The sequence below is a fragment of the Oncorhynchus mykiss genome, chromosome 27, assembly GCF_057628025.1.
Source record: "Oncorhynchus mykiss isolate SJ-2025 chromosome 27, ASM5762802v1, whole genome shotgun sequence".
NCBI classification, from domain to species: domain Eukaryota; kingdom Metazoa; phylum Chordata; class Actinopteri; order Salmoniformes; family Salmonidae; genus Oncorhynchus; species Oncorhynchus mykiss.
In genome coordinates, this window is record NC_143048.1 from 50,609,289 (window position 1) to 50,624,795 (window position 15,507).

The 15,507-nt window shown below is 40.1% G+C and overlaps 1 protein-coding gene across 1 annotated transcript in view; it reads left to right on the top strand.

Annotated features, from left to right (window-relative positions):
* pgr (progesterone receptor) overlaps positions 1–13,345 on the top strand; it is a 62,839-nt gene extending 49,494 nt beyond the window's left edge. The window contains exons 6-9 of the mRNA XM_036965366.2: positions 643–787; positions 925–1,055; positions 3,540–3,697; positions 10,339–13,345. Of these exons, the coding sequence (XP_036821261.2) occupies positions 643–787; positions 925–1,055; positions 3,540–3,697; positions 10,339–10,494 (590 nt within the window). The 3' untranslated portion in view covers positions 10,495–13,345. The remainder of the gene's footprint in view (positions 1–642; positions 788–924; positions 1,056–3,539; positions 3,698–10,338) is intronic.
* Positions 13,346–15,507: the final 2,162 nt, after the last annotated feature.

Below are 15,507 nucleotides of genomic sequence, written 5' to 3' on the forward strand. Positions count from 1 at the left end.
GCAGGTCAACAACAACACAGGTAAGGCAGGTCAAAAACAACACAGGTAAGGCAGGTCAACAACAACACAGGTAAGGCAGGTCAAAAACAACACAAGTAAGGCAGGTCAAAAACAACACAGGTAAGGCAGGTCAAAAACAACACAGGTAAGGCAGGTCAAAAACAACACAAGTAAGGCAGGTCAAAAACAACACAGGTAAGGCAGGTCAAAAACAACACAAGTAAGGCAGGTCAAAAACAACACAGGTAAGGCAGGTCAAAAACAACACAGGTAAGGCAGGTCAAAAACAACACAAGTAAGGCAGGTCAAAAACAACACAGGTAAGGCAGGTCAAAAACAACACAAGTAAGGCAGGTCAAAAACAACACAGGTAAGCAGGTCAAAAACAACACAAGTAAGGCAGGTCAAAAACAACACAGGTAAGGCAGGTCAAAAACAACACAAGTAAGGCAGGTCAAAAACAACACAAGTAAGGCAGGTCAAAAACAACACAAGTAAGGCAGGTCAACAACAACACAAGTAAGGCAGGTCAAAAACAACACAAGTAAGGCAGGTCAAAAACAACCACATATCACGGTCATTGCAAGTAAAACAAGCTTTCTTGAAAACATTCACATATTCTTTTCTCTGGTTTGTTGACAGGGTTCCGTAGCCTCCACATCAACGACCAGATGACACTCATCCAATACTCCTGGATGAACCTAATGGTGTTCTCTCTGGGCTGGAGATCTTTCCAGAATGTCACCAGTGAATACTTATACTTCGCTCCGGATCTTATCCTTAGCCAGTATGTTGTGTTAATGTTCTATATTTAAAATCTGCATTGAATAAAACGTTTTTATTTTCACGTATCCAACTATTTAGTTAAAACAATAAAATCCCACTATGATATATCTGAATATTAATATTGTAATTGTCTCCCAGGGATCGTATGAGGAGATCTCCCATATATGATCTGTGTCTGGCCATGCAGTTCATTCCTCAGGAGTTTACCAGCCTCCAAGTCACCAAAGAGGAGTTCCTCTGTATGAAAGCCATCATGATTCTCAACACTGGTAAACACAACACAGTACCACTTCCTCTTTAAAACATTAAATTGACTGATGAACCCTACGCTACCTTTTCTGGCCCACAGACTTCTGTTAGGATCAAATAAGAACAAACAGAAGACATCTGAAGCAGTTGGTAATGTCTTGGTTACACTATTGTCTCTGTCCTAAATGGTGCCCTGTCCCACATAGCCCATATGGCTCTGGTCAGAAGTAACATACTATAGAGGGAACAGAGTACCATCTGGGACACATGTATTGCCACCAGATGTAGAAATATACAGTGTTTCATAATGTGTTGTTGAACTGGGAAAAAGGTGAACTGGGACAAGGCAGGATTTGTGAAGCAGCTGTTATTAAGTAACAGTTTTACGTTGACCTTTACATGAACAGAGGAAAACAAGTTCATGGTCAGGTCTCAAGAAATCCAAAGGGACATCCACTTTAATTCTATAAAACGTAAAAACACATTTTATGAGAGTAGTTGATATATCCACAAAGTTATTAAATTAAAAGTAAAATCAAGATTAAGATAAAGATGAAGTTAAACACATGGTACACGGACAGTGATGTTGTAAGCCTAAAAAAACAAAAACAAATTGTCACTATTTATGTCACTGTCTCTCTCACTTTCTCCCTGGTACTTCAGGAGAACACATAGTAGGTCTTTGTGGCTGCATATTTACACTGGATATTTCACACTGCATATTTACACTGGATATTTCACACTGTATATTTACACTGCGTATTTTATTTATTTTATTTATTTATTTGTTTCACCTTTATTTAACCAGGTAGGCAAGTTGAGAACAAGTTCTCATTTAAAATTGCGACCTGGCCAAGATAAAGCAAAGCAGTTCGACAGATACAACAACACAGAGTTACACATGGAGTAAAACAAACATACAGTCAATAATACAGTATAAACAAGTCTATATACGATGTGAGCAAATGAGGTGAGATAAGGGAGGTAAAGGCAAAAAGGCCATGGTGGCAAAGTAGATACAATATAGCAAGTAAAACACTGGAATGGTATGGTATTGGTAATGGTATTTACACTGTATCTTCACACTGCATAATTACACTGTGTATTTACACTGTGTCTTCACACTGTATATTTACACTGGATATTTACACTGCATATTTACACTGGATATTTCACACTGTATATTTACACTGCGTATTTACACTGTATCTTCACACTGCATAATTACACTGTGTATTTACACTACATATTTACACTGCATAATTACACGGTGTATTTAGACTACATATTTCACACTGCATATTTACACTGCATATTTACACAACATATTTACACTACATATTTACACAACATATTTCACACTGCATATTTACACTGCATATTTACACAACATATTTACACTACATATTTACACTGCATATTTACACTACATATTTACACTACATATTTACACTGCATATTTACACTACATATTTACACTGCATATTTACACTGCATATTTACACTGCATATTTACACTACATATTTACACTACATACTTCACACTGCATATTTACACTGCATAATTACACAACATATTTACACTACATATTTACACAACATATTTCACACTGCATATTTACACTGCATATTTACACAACATATTTACACTACATATTTACACTGCATATTTACACTACATATTTACACTACATATTTACACAACATATTTCACACTGCATATTTACACTGCATATTTACACAACATATTTACACTACATATTTACACTGCATATTTACACTGCATATTTACACTACATATTTACACTACATATTTACACAACATATTTCACACTGCATATTTACACTGCATATTTACACAACATATTTACACTGCATATTTACACTGCATATTTACACTACATATTTACACTACATATTTGCTCACTCATGTGGAAAATAAAATTACCTCAAGAAATATAATGTAATTCTTAGTCTAATGGTCCATTTATATTGAAATGATGCGAGACTATTAAAGGCCCAGTGCAGTCAAACATGTGATGTTGGAATAATACTGTGAAATTGTGAACGTGATAATAATGCCCTTGTAGGGTAGGAGCTGTTTGAAAAGACTGCCTGAAATTCTTGCCTGTTTTGATGGGATTAATTATTGGCCCACCATGTTGACATCGCCGTGTGGTAAATTAGTTCATTTTAAGATTGAAAACAATCACGGTAGGGAACTTAATTGTTACCCAGAAATGACTTGATGTTCAGATAAAAACAGCTGCATTGGACCTACAGTAACATCTCTGTGAATTAGAGTTCAGAGCAGTCTGACCTTCCATGTCTAAAATATAGGATACATCCCAAATGGCACCCTATATAGTGCACTACTTTGGACCGGATGCCTATGGACCCTGATTAAAAGTAGTGCTCAATACAGGGAATAGGGTGCCATTTGGATGAAGACATTTTGTTTCCGGGTTGATGACCCATTGTCCCTTGTCTCTCTCTCTCCGTAGTTCCATTGGAGGGTTTAAAGAGCCAGGCCCAGTTTGAGGAGATGAGACAGAACTACATTCGGGAGCTGACCAAGGCTATCCATTTGAAGGAGAGAGGCATGGTGGCCTCCTCTCAACGCTTCTATCATCTCACCAAGCTCATGGATGCCATGCATGAGGTACTGGACAGGACAGGAAGTCACTTCTCTATCATAAGCCCTGTTTATACCTGCGTCTAACATGAGTCCATTGCCCTGATCTTGTCCACATTGTGATTGTGTACACATTTTTAAGCCAGTGTAGACAACCAAAAGACGCATTGTGATCTGATTTTGATTACATTCTCCTGACCGTCTCCGGAGGTGGTCGGAGACGCACCTTGTACAGATGTGGATGTTGAATATTCCCCTGTTCCTTTAGATCAAGGTATGATGTGGAAGTTTAATATTCCCCTGTTCCTTTAGATCAAGGTATGATATGGAAGTTGAATATTCCCCTGTTCCTTTAGATCAAGGTATGATGTGGAAGTTTAATATTCCCCTGTAACTTTAGATCAAGGTATGATGTGGAAGTTTAATATTCCCCTGTTCCTTTAGATCAAGGTATGATATGGAAGTTGAATATTCCCCTGTTCCTTTAGATCAAGGTATGATGTGGAAGTTGAATATTCCCCTGTTCCTTTAGATCAAGGTATGATGTGGAAGTTTAATATTCCCCTGTAACTTTAGATCAAGGTATGATATGGAAGTTGAATATTCCCCTGTTCCTTTAGATCAAGGTATGATGTGGAAGTTTAATATTCCCCTGTTCCTTTAGATCAAGGTATGATGTGGAAGTTTAATATTCCCCTGTGCCTTTAGATCAAGGTATGATGTGGAAGTTTAATATTCCCCTGTGCCTTTAGATCAAGGTATGATATGGAAGTTGAATATTCCCCTGTTCCTTTAGATCAAGGTATGATATGGAAGTTGAATATTCCCCTGTTCCTTTAGATCAAGGTATGATATGGAAGTTTAATATTCCCCTGTTCCTTTAGATCAAGGTATGATATGGAAGTTGAATATTCCCCTGTGCCTTTAGATCAAGGTATGATATGGAAGTTGAATATTCCCCTGTTCCTTTAGATCAAGGTATGATGTGGAAGTTTAATATTCCCCTGTGCCTTTAGATCAAGGTATGATGTGGAAGTTTAATATTCCCCTGTTCCTTTAGATCAAGGTATGATATGGAAGTTGAATATTCCCCTGTTCCTTTAGATCAAGGTATGATGTGGAAGTTGAATATTCCCCTGTTCCTTTAGATCAAGGTATGATATGGAAGTTGAATATTCCCCTGTTCCTTTAGATCAAGGTATGATATGGAAGTTGAATATTCCCCTGTTCCTTTAGATCAAGGTATGATATGGAAGTTGAATATTCCCCTGTTCCTTTAGATCAAGGTATGATATGGAAGTTGAATATTCCCCTGTTCCTTTAGATCAAGGTATGATATGGAAGTTGAATATTCCCCTGTTCCTTTAGATCAAGGTATGATGTGGAAGTTGAATATTCCCCTGTTCCTTTAGATCAAGGTATGATATGGAAGTTGAATATTCCCATGTTCCTTTAGATCAAGGTATGATATGGAAGTTGAATATTCCCCTGTTCCTTTAGATCAAGGTATGATATGGAAGTTTAATATTCCCCTGTTCCTTTAGATCAAGGTATGATATGGAAGTTGAATATTCCCCTGTTCCTTTAGATCAAGGTATGATATGGAAGTTGAATATTCCCCTGTTCCTTTAGATCAAGGTATGATATGGAAGTTGAATATTCCCCTGTTCCTTTAGATCAAGGTATGATATGGAAGTTGAATATTCCCCTGTTCCTTTAGATCAAGGTATGATATGGAAGTTGAATATTCCCCTGTTCTTTTAGATCAAGGTATGATATGGAAGTTGAATATTCCCCTGTTCCTTTAGATCAAGGTATGATGTGGAAGTTGAATATTCCCCTGTTCCTTTAGATCAAGGTATGATGTGGAAGTTGAATATTCCCCTGTTCCTTTAGATCAAGGTATGATATGGAAGTTGAATATTCCCCTGTTCCTTTAGATCAAGGTATGATGTGGAAGTTGAATATTCCCCTGTTCCTTTAGATCAAGGTATGATATGGAAGTTGAATATTCCCCTGTGCCTTTAGATCAAGGTATGATGTGGAAGTTTAATATTCCCCTGTAACTTTAGATCAAGGTATGATATGGAAGTTGAATATTCCCCTGTTCCTTTAGATCAAGGTATGATATGGAAGTTGAATATTCCCCTGTTCCTTTAGATCAAGGTATGATATGGAAGTTGAATATTCCCCTGTTCCTTTAGATCAAGGTATGATATGGAAGTTGAATATTCCCCTGTTCCTTTAGATCAAGGTATGATATGGAAGTTGAATATTCCCCTGTTCCTTTAGATCAAGGTATGATATGGAAGTTGAATATTCCCCTGTTCCTTTAGATCAAGGTATGATATGGAAGTTGAATATTCCCCTGTTCCTTTAGATCAAGGTATGATATGGAAGTTGAATATTCCCCTGTTCCTTTAGATCAAGGTATGATATGGAAGTTGAATATTCCCCTGTTCCTTTAGATCAAGGTATGATATGGAAGTTTAATATTCCCCTGTTCCTTTAGATCAAGGTATGATATGGAAGTTTAATATTCCCCTGTTCCTTTAGATCAAGGTATGATATGGAAGTTGAATATTCCCCTGTTCCTTTAGATCAAGGTATGATATGGAAGTTGAATATTCCCCTGTTCCTTTAGATCAAGGTATGATATGGAAGTTTAATATTCCCCTGTTCCTTTAGATCAAGGTATGATATGGAAGTTGAATATTCCCCTGTTCCTTTAGATCAAGGTATGATGTGGAAGTTGAATATTCCCCTGTTCCTTTAGATCAAGGTATGATATGGAAGTTGAATATTCCCCTGTTCCTTTAGATCAAGGTATGATATGGAAGTTGAATATTCCCCTGTTCCTTTAGATCAAGGTATGATATGGAAGTTGAATATTCCCCTGTTCCTTTAGATCAAGGTATGATATGGAAGTTGAATATTCCCCTGTTCCTTTAGATCAAGGTATGATATGGAAGTTGAATATTCCCCTGTTCCTTTAGATCAAGGTATGATGTGGAAGTTGAATATTCCCCTGTTCCTTTAGATCAAGGTATGATATGGAAGTTGAATATTCCCATGTTCCTTTAGATCAAGGTATGATATGGAAGTTTAATATTCCCCTGTTCCTTTAGATCAAGGTATGATATGGAAGTTTAATATTCCCCTGTTCCTTTAGATCAAGGTATGATATGGAAGTTGAATATTCCCCTGTTCCTTTAGATCAAGGTATGATATGGAAGTTGAATATTCCCCTGTTCCTTTAGATCAAGGTATGATATGGAAGTTGAATATTCCCCTGTTCCTTTAGATCAAGGTATGATATGGAAGTTTAATATTCCCCTGTTCCTTTAGATCAAGGTATGATGTGGAAGTTTACTATTCCCCTGTTCCTTTAGATCAAGGTATGATATGGAATTTGAATATTCCCCTGTTCCTTTAGATCAAGGTATGATATGGAAGTTGAATATTCCCCAGTTCCTTTAGATCAAGGTATGATATGGAAGTTGAATATTCCCCTGTTCCTTTAGATCAAGGTATGATATGGAAGTTTAATATTCCCCTGTTCCTTTAGATCAAGGTATGATGTGGAAGTTGAATATTCCCCTGTTCCTTTAGATCAAGGTATGATATGGAAGTTTAATATTCCCCTGTTCCTTTAGATCAAGGTATGATATGGAAGTTGAATATTCCCCTGTTCCTTTAGATCAAGGTATGATATGGAAGTTTAATATTCCCCTGTTCCTTTAGATCAAGGTATGATATGGAAGTTGAATATTCCCCTGTTCCTTTAGATCAAGGTATGATATGGAAGTTGAATATTCCCCTGTTCCTTTAGATCAAGGTATGATATGGAAGTTGAATATTCCCCTGTTCCTTTAGATCAAGGTATGATATGGAAGTTGAATATTCCCCTGTTCCTTTAGATCAAGGTATGATATGGAAGTTTAATATTCCCCTGTTCCTTTAGATCAAGGTATGATGTTGAAGTTTAATATTCCCCTGTTCCTTTAGATCAAGGTATGATATGGAATTTGAATATTCCCCAGTTCCTTTAGATCAAGGTATGATATGGAAGTTGAATATTCCCCTGTTCCTTTAGATCAAGGTATGATGTGGAAGTTGAATATTCCCCTGTTCCTTTAGATCAAGGTATGATGTGGAAGTTGAATATTCCCCTGTTCCTTTAGATCAAGGTATGATATGGAAGTTGAATATTCCCCTGTTCCTTTAGATCAAGGTATGATGTGGAAGTTGAATATTCCCCTGTTCCTTTAGATCAAGGTATGATATGGAAGTTGAATATTCCCCTGTTCCTTTAGATCAAGGTATGATATGGAAGTTGAATATTCCCCTGTTCCTTTAGATCAAGGTATGATGTGGAAGTTTAATATTCCCCTGTAACTTTAGATCAAGGTATGATATGGAAGTTGAATATTCCCCTGTTCCTTTAGATCAAGGTATGATATGGAAGTTGAATATTCCCCTGTTCCTTTAGATCAAGGTATGATATGGAAGTTGAATATTCCCCTGTTCCTTTAGATCAAGGTATGATATGGAAGCTGAATATTCCCCTGTTCCTTTAGATCAAGGTATGATATGGAAGTTGAATATTCCCCTGTTCCTTTAGATCAAGGTATGATATGGAAGTTTAATATTCCCCTGTTCCTTTAGATCAAGGTATGATGTGGAAGTTGAATATTCCCCTGTTCCTTTAGATCAAGGTATGATATGGAAGTTTAATATTCCCCTGTTCCTTTAGATCAAGGTATGATGTGGAAGTTGAATATTCCCCTGTTCCTTTAGATCAAGGTATGATATGGAAGTTGAATATTCCCCTGTTCCTTTAGATCAAGGTATGATATGGAAGTTGAATATTCCCCTGTTCCTTTAGATCAAGGTATGATATGGAAGTTTAATATTCCCCTGTTCCTTTAGATCAAGGTATGATGTGGAAGTTTAATATTCCCCTGTTCCTTTAGATCAAGGTATAATGTAGTATAATGAACCAATATGATATAGGCTTCAATATGAAGGTTTCTTTAGGTTACTTTCAGGTGTTTTTCCTTTATAAAGCCATCTGCTTTACATCCTTAGCACTTTTTATCGATTGACGCTTTAATCCATCTTCATAATTTGCCCATATGTCTTGCTACAGGCTTTCTAATTAAGGTTACGATAGCGGGATAGTAACCTATTACACCCACTCGTAAATCATTAGTAACCTATTACACCCACTCGTGAATCATTAGTAACCTATTACACCCACTCGTAAATCATTAGTAACCTATTACACCCACTCGTGAATCATTAGTAACCTATTACACCCACTCGTAAATCATTAGTAACCTATTACACCCACTCGTAAATCATTAGTAACCTATTACACCCACTCGTAAATCATTAGTAACCTATTACACCCACTCATAAATCATTAGTAACCTATTACACCCACTCATAAATCATTAGTAACCTATTACACCCACTCGTAAATCATTAGTAACCTATTACACCCACTCGTAAATCATTAGTAACCTATTACACCAACTCGTAAATCATTAGTAACCTATTAGACTCACTCGTAAATCATTAGTAACCTATTAGACTCACTCGTAAATCATTGGATAAAAGTTTCATGAACTTGTTTTCGATGACCATGATTTGATGAGGACAAAACGCTGACATGCTTGCTCCTCACCCATCTCTCCCCCTGCCCATCTCTCCCCCTCCCCCATCTCTCTCCTCCCCCATCTCTCCCCCTGCCCCATCTCTCCCTCCTCCCGATCTCTCCCTCCTCCCCCATCTCTCCCCCCTCCCTCCCTCCTCCCCATCTCTCCCTCCTCCCACATCTCTCCCTCCTCCCCCATCTCTCCCCCCTCCCCCAATCTCTCCCTCCTCCCCCATCTCTCCCTCCTCCCCCATCTCTCCCTCCTCCCCCATCTCTCCCTCATCTCTCCCCCCTCCCTCCCTCCTCCCCCATCTCTCCCTCCTCCCACATCTCTCCCCCTCCCCCATCTCTCCCTCCTCCCCCATCTCTCCCTCCTCCCCCATCTCTCACCCATCTCTCCCTCCTCCCCATCTCCCCCATCTCTCCCTCCTCCCCATCTCTCACCCATCTCTCCCTCCTCCCCATCTCTCCCCCCTCCCTCCCTCCTCCCCCATCTCTCCCTCCTCCCAATCTCTCCCTCCTCCCACATCTCTCCCTTCTCCCCATCTCTCCCTCCTCCCCCATCTCTCCCCCCTCCCCCATCTCTCCCCCCTCCCCCAATCTCTCCCTCCTCCCCCATCTCTCCCTCCTCCCCCATCTCTCCCTCATCTCTCCCCCCTCCCTCCCTCCTCCCCATCTCTCCCCCTCCCCATCTCTCCCTCCTCCCCCATCTCTCCCTCCTCCCCCATCTCTCACCCATCTCTCCCTCCTCCCCATCTCTCCCCCATCTCCCCCCTCCTCTCCCATCTCTCCCTCCTCCCCCATCTCTCACCCATCTCTCCCTCCTCCCCCATCTCTCCCCCCTCCCTCCCTCCTCCCCCATCTCTCCCTCCTCCCAATCTCTCCCTCCTCCACCATCTCTCCCTCCTCCCCATCTATCCCCCCCTCCCCATCTCTCCCTTCTCTCCCTCCTCCCCCATCTATCCCCCCTCCCCTATCTCTCCCTCCTCCCCCCTCTCTCCACCAGATTGTGAAGAAAGTGAACCTGTACTGTCTTAGTACCTACATCCAGGCTGACGCCATGAAGGTTGAGTTCCCTGAAATGATGTCAGAGGTCATCTCCTCCCAGCTCCCCAAGGTCCTGGCCGGCATGGTCAAGACCCTCCTCTTCCACGCCAAGTGACCAATCACAGGAGACAACCAAACCTGCACCGCGCAAAGCACCATGGAAGAATAGAATATACCCAAAGAGCAAGAGTTGAATAAATATTTTATAAACGTCATCATATATCAAATCAAATATCGACCAAAATGTTATGTTGATTTGAAAATAGGTCTTTGTCCGGTGGGTGTATCATATCTTTGAAACTAAGACAATTTAAGTTAATCGTAAAGGTTTTGGGGAGGTGATATTTGGACCAAGTTAAACATGAAGGTTTTGGGGAGGTGATATTTGGACCAAGTTAAACATGAAGGTTTTGGGGAGGTGATATTTGGACCAAGTTAAACATGAAGGTTTTGGGGAGGTGATATTTGGACTAAGTCAAAATGTGAAGATTTTGGGGGGGAATTAGTTGAGTTTATATTTGTGGCAGAATGATTCCTTCTCCAAGGTCTGTTTGCCCTGTCTGAAGTCCAATAGTCCTGCCAGCAGGCAGATATGTCCTCCAGTCAGACCTCTTAGAACTGTGATTCCTTCTCCAAGGTCTGTCTGCCCTGTCTGAAGTCCAATAGTCCAGATATGTCCTCCAGTCAGACCTCTGTGGTGAATCCATCAAAGATACTGTAACGGTGCCTCCCTTCAATACACTCTTATCTTTTGAGGTGGTGGAATTTTATATATAGAAGTTGTGTTAGCATTTTTAATTTGTGAGAATTACTGTTTTGCTAGACTTGTAAGAGAGCTAGGTTTACGTCCCAAATTGCACCCTATTCCCAACAGTGCACTGCTTTTGACCAGAGTGCCATGGGCTCTGGTTGAAAGTAGTGCACTATGTAGGGAATAGGGTGCTGTTTGAGACGCACCCTTAAAACTGCTATACCAAGTTTTGCTTTTTGCGTTTGTTTTCAGTGACATACATGTCACACTCCCTGCTTCATGGCTGGGCAGGCATTTATATATCTCAAGTTACGCAAGTTACACAAAATACACAATGCCATTCTATTTCATGTACCATTAAATTACATAACTACTGTATTTTTTTAAAGGGAGCACAAGGGGAATGATGTTATTTCAATGCCATTGCTATTCGCAGAAATGTGGAAAAATAAATGTTCCATTGCTCTGCGATAAGGAAATACCATCTGAACCTCCTCCCCGATCCTCAAGATAAAGACATATAGAGCGAGAGACAGATAAAAAGAGAGAAAGAGGAGAGGAGAAATAAAGAGAGGGAGGAGAGCGATAGTGGGAGGAAAGAGAGAATAAGGGAGGAAAAAGAGAGAGAGGAGAGAGATAAAGGCAGGAAAAAAAGAGATGAGAGAGAGGGAGGGAGGAGAGAGATAAAGAGAGAGTAGAGGATAAATAGAAAGGAAGGAAAGGAGAGAGAGGGAGGAGATAGATAAACAGAGCGAGAGGGGGGAGAGAGAGAGCGAGAGAGGAAAGGAGAGAGAGAGAGGAATGGAGCGAGAGAGGAGGGAGGAAAGGAGAAAGAGAGGAAATGAGAGAGAGAGAGAAAAGGACAGGAGAGAGAGAGAGACAGAAAAAGAGAGAGAGGAAAGGAGAGTGAGTGAGAAAGGGAGGAAAAAGAGAGAGAGGGAGGGAGGAGAGATAAAGAGAGAGTAGAGGATAAATAGAGAGGAAGGAAAGGAGAGAGTGAGTGAGAAAGGGAAAGGAGAGAGAAAGAGAAAGGAGAGAGAGAGCAAGAGAGAAAGGAGAGAGAGAGAGGGAGAGAGAGAGGAGAGAGCGAGAGAGAAAAGAGAGAGAGAAAAGAGAGAGAGAAAGGAGAGAGCGAGAGAGAGAAAGGAAAGAGAGAGAGAGAGAAAGGAGAGAGCGAGAGAGAGAAAGGAAAGAGAGAGAGAAAGGAAAGAGAGAGAAAGGAGAGAGAGAGAAAGGAGAGAGAGCGAGCGAGAGATAAAGGGAAAGGAGAGAGAGAGAGGAGAGAGCGAGAGACACAAAGAGAGAGAAAGGAGAGCGAGAAAGAGAGAGAGAGAGGGAGGAGAAAGAGTGAGACAGAGAGAGAAAGGAAAGAGAGAGAGAGGAGAAAGAGAGAGACAGAGAGAAAGGAGAGAGAGAGAAAGAGGGAGGAGAGGAGAATTTGTAACTGTTGGATTTATAGTAAAATATGTCTGGTGAGATCTATCAACATCAGATCACAACTATCTATCCTGGACCTAGTTTTAGTAGTGTAGTGTACAGAGGCCCTAACTTCATGGCCACGTCTCCTTCCTTTCCTTGACCTTAAACCTCCATTAATTTATTATGACATCCACGGTACTAAGTCAGCTGATGACGTGCTATCAAACACATTGATACGGTTGGCACTGACATCAAACCATCCTGGTTTTAATGACGTATTACAGTCGGGGTCAAATATATTGGCACTCTTGCATGATTCACTATTTCTTCTGGAATAAGTTGAAGTTTTAGAAATGTAAAATTCATTTGAATTTGGTTGGAGGCAATGATTGTCATTTAGTGTGCAAATGATCTAATCTGTGGTACGTTGCAGGTTTCTACAGGGTAAAAGGTGCCCTTCAACCAGTTTTAAAAAGAGGAAACTGAACATTATGCTAGGGTGCCAATATATCAGACCGAATCTGTTTATGTTAAACTGCAGCCAGCCAGCGTAAAGGTAGAATTATTAAAGTGTGCATCCCAACTGGCACCCCATTCCCTTTATAGGGCACTATACTATGGGTTGTGGTCAATAGTAGTGCACTATGTAGGGAATTGTCAGGGCGTGTTGTGTGTCCAGTACAGTATACAGTACAATGACAGAAATATGTTTTGTTTTGTTGTATTGGTGATTTTCTTCTCAACGTATACTATACTGTAGATGTTCAATTAATACAATACATTTCCACTCATTCCATGTGCTTTGTTTTATTTTGTTCTTAATTATACAATGGGTGGTTAGAATCCTGAATGCTGATTGGTTAAAACCGCATTCCAGCTGGTGTCTATTCCACAAGTTACCACCGGCTAAATCTATGATGTTAAAATTCCTATTTACTCTGTTCCATCTGACTGTAATCGACTTTCCCATCAGCCCAGCCAGGCAATGTATAAACCTCATCTCCACTATAAAAAGCATCTAGACATTATCTCACATTTCTTTTAGACTAACAATTCGTTTTCAACAGCTGAGATTTGTTTAAACCTTGCTGTCTGTCTCTCCGACATTGTTTCAATATTCAAATTCGATCTCCAGCTGTCCCATAGTAATGAACGCGTCGGTTGTCGGGACGAGACAGACAGGCTGGCAGCTTTTCTCATGAATCAGCATAATGTTCATGGATACAAAGAACTATCAATACAGGTCAAACAAAACAAAATGCCTCTAGTTTCCAGCTTCAGTTCCTCTGAACAACAATGTCCTGACGAGGGAGCACATTTTCTGTCAGGCGAAATCGTAGCTCATTGTTATGGATGTATCCTAATAAATAATCACTAGAAAACAACGTAAAAAAAATGCAAAGGCAGCTACTTTTCTGTTATCCTGGCTGCACTGTTTGACGTGACTGTAAGTTAGCGGTAGTTGGCTAGCAAACAAGGGTTAACAACATTGGCAGCCAGTATGGAACATTTAGAACGAACGACTGGTTCTCATCCATAGATGCAGAACAAAATGACTGAACGACTGGTTCTCATCCATAGATGCAGAACAAAATGACTGAATGACTGGTTCTCATCCATAGATGCAGAACAAAATGACTGAACGACTGGTTCTCATCCATAGATGCAGAACAAAATGACTGAACGACTGGTTCTCATCCATAGATGCAGAACAAAATGACTGAACGACTGGTTCTCATCCATAGATGCAGAACAAAATGACTGAACGACTGGTCATCGAACTGATAGAACAAACAACCAAACGGCTTGGGTATCAACCCTAGATTTGTGTCAGAACTATATCTTATGAATTAATCAAAATCAAGGTTTTATTAAATATGTAAATCATTATTTAAATATGTTGGTAACCTGTTGAATAAAACTGATAATGCCCTAGACAGTGGGTTATTAAAAGGTATCAGTTGGCCTGACTAGACAGTGGGTTATTAAAAGGTATCAGTTAGCCTGACTAGAGGACTAGACAGTGGGTTATTAAAAGGTATCAGTTGGCCTGACTAGACAGTGGGTTATTAAAAGGTATCAGTTAGTCTGACTAGAGGACTAGACAGTGGGTTATTAAAAGGTATCAGTTGGCCTGACTAGACAGTGGGTTATTAAAAGGTATCAGTTGGCCTGACTAGATGACTAGACAGTGGGTTATTAAAAGGTATCAGTTGGCCTGACTAGAGGACTAGACAGTGGGTTATTAAAAGGTATCAGTTGGCCTGACTAGATGACTAGACAGTGGGTTATTAAAAGGTATCAGTTGGCCTGACTAGAGGACTAGACAGTGGGTTATTAAAAGGTATCAGTTGGCCTGACTAGAGGACTAGACAGTGGGTTATTAAAAGGTATCAGTTAGCCTGACTAGAGGACTAGACAGTGGGTTATTAAAAGGTATCAGTTAGCCTGACTAGAGGACTAGACAGTGGGTTATTAAAAGGTATCAGTTGGCCTGACTAGAGGACTAGACAGTGGGTTATTAAAAGGTATCAGTTGGCCTGACTAGATGACTAGACAGTGGGTTATTAAAAGGTATCAGTTGGCCTGACTAGAGGACTAGACAGTGGGTTATTAAAAGGTATCAGTTAGCCTGACTAGAGGACTAGACAGTGGGTTATTAAAAGGTATCAGTTAGCCTGACTAGAGGACTAGACAGTGGGTTATTAAAAGGTATCAGTTGGCCTGACTAGAGGACTAGACAGTGGGTTATTAAAAGGTATCAGTTGGCCTGACTAGATGACTAGACAGTGGGTTATTAAAAGGTATCAGTTGGCCTGACTAGAGGACTAGACAGTGGGTTATTAAAAGGTATCAGTTGGCCTGACTAGAGGACTAGACAGTGGGTTATTAAAAGGTATCAGTTGGCCTGACTAGATGACTAGACAGTGGGTTATTAAAAGGTATCAGTTAGCCTGA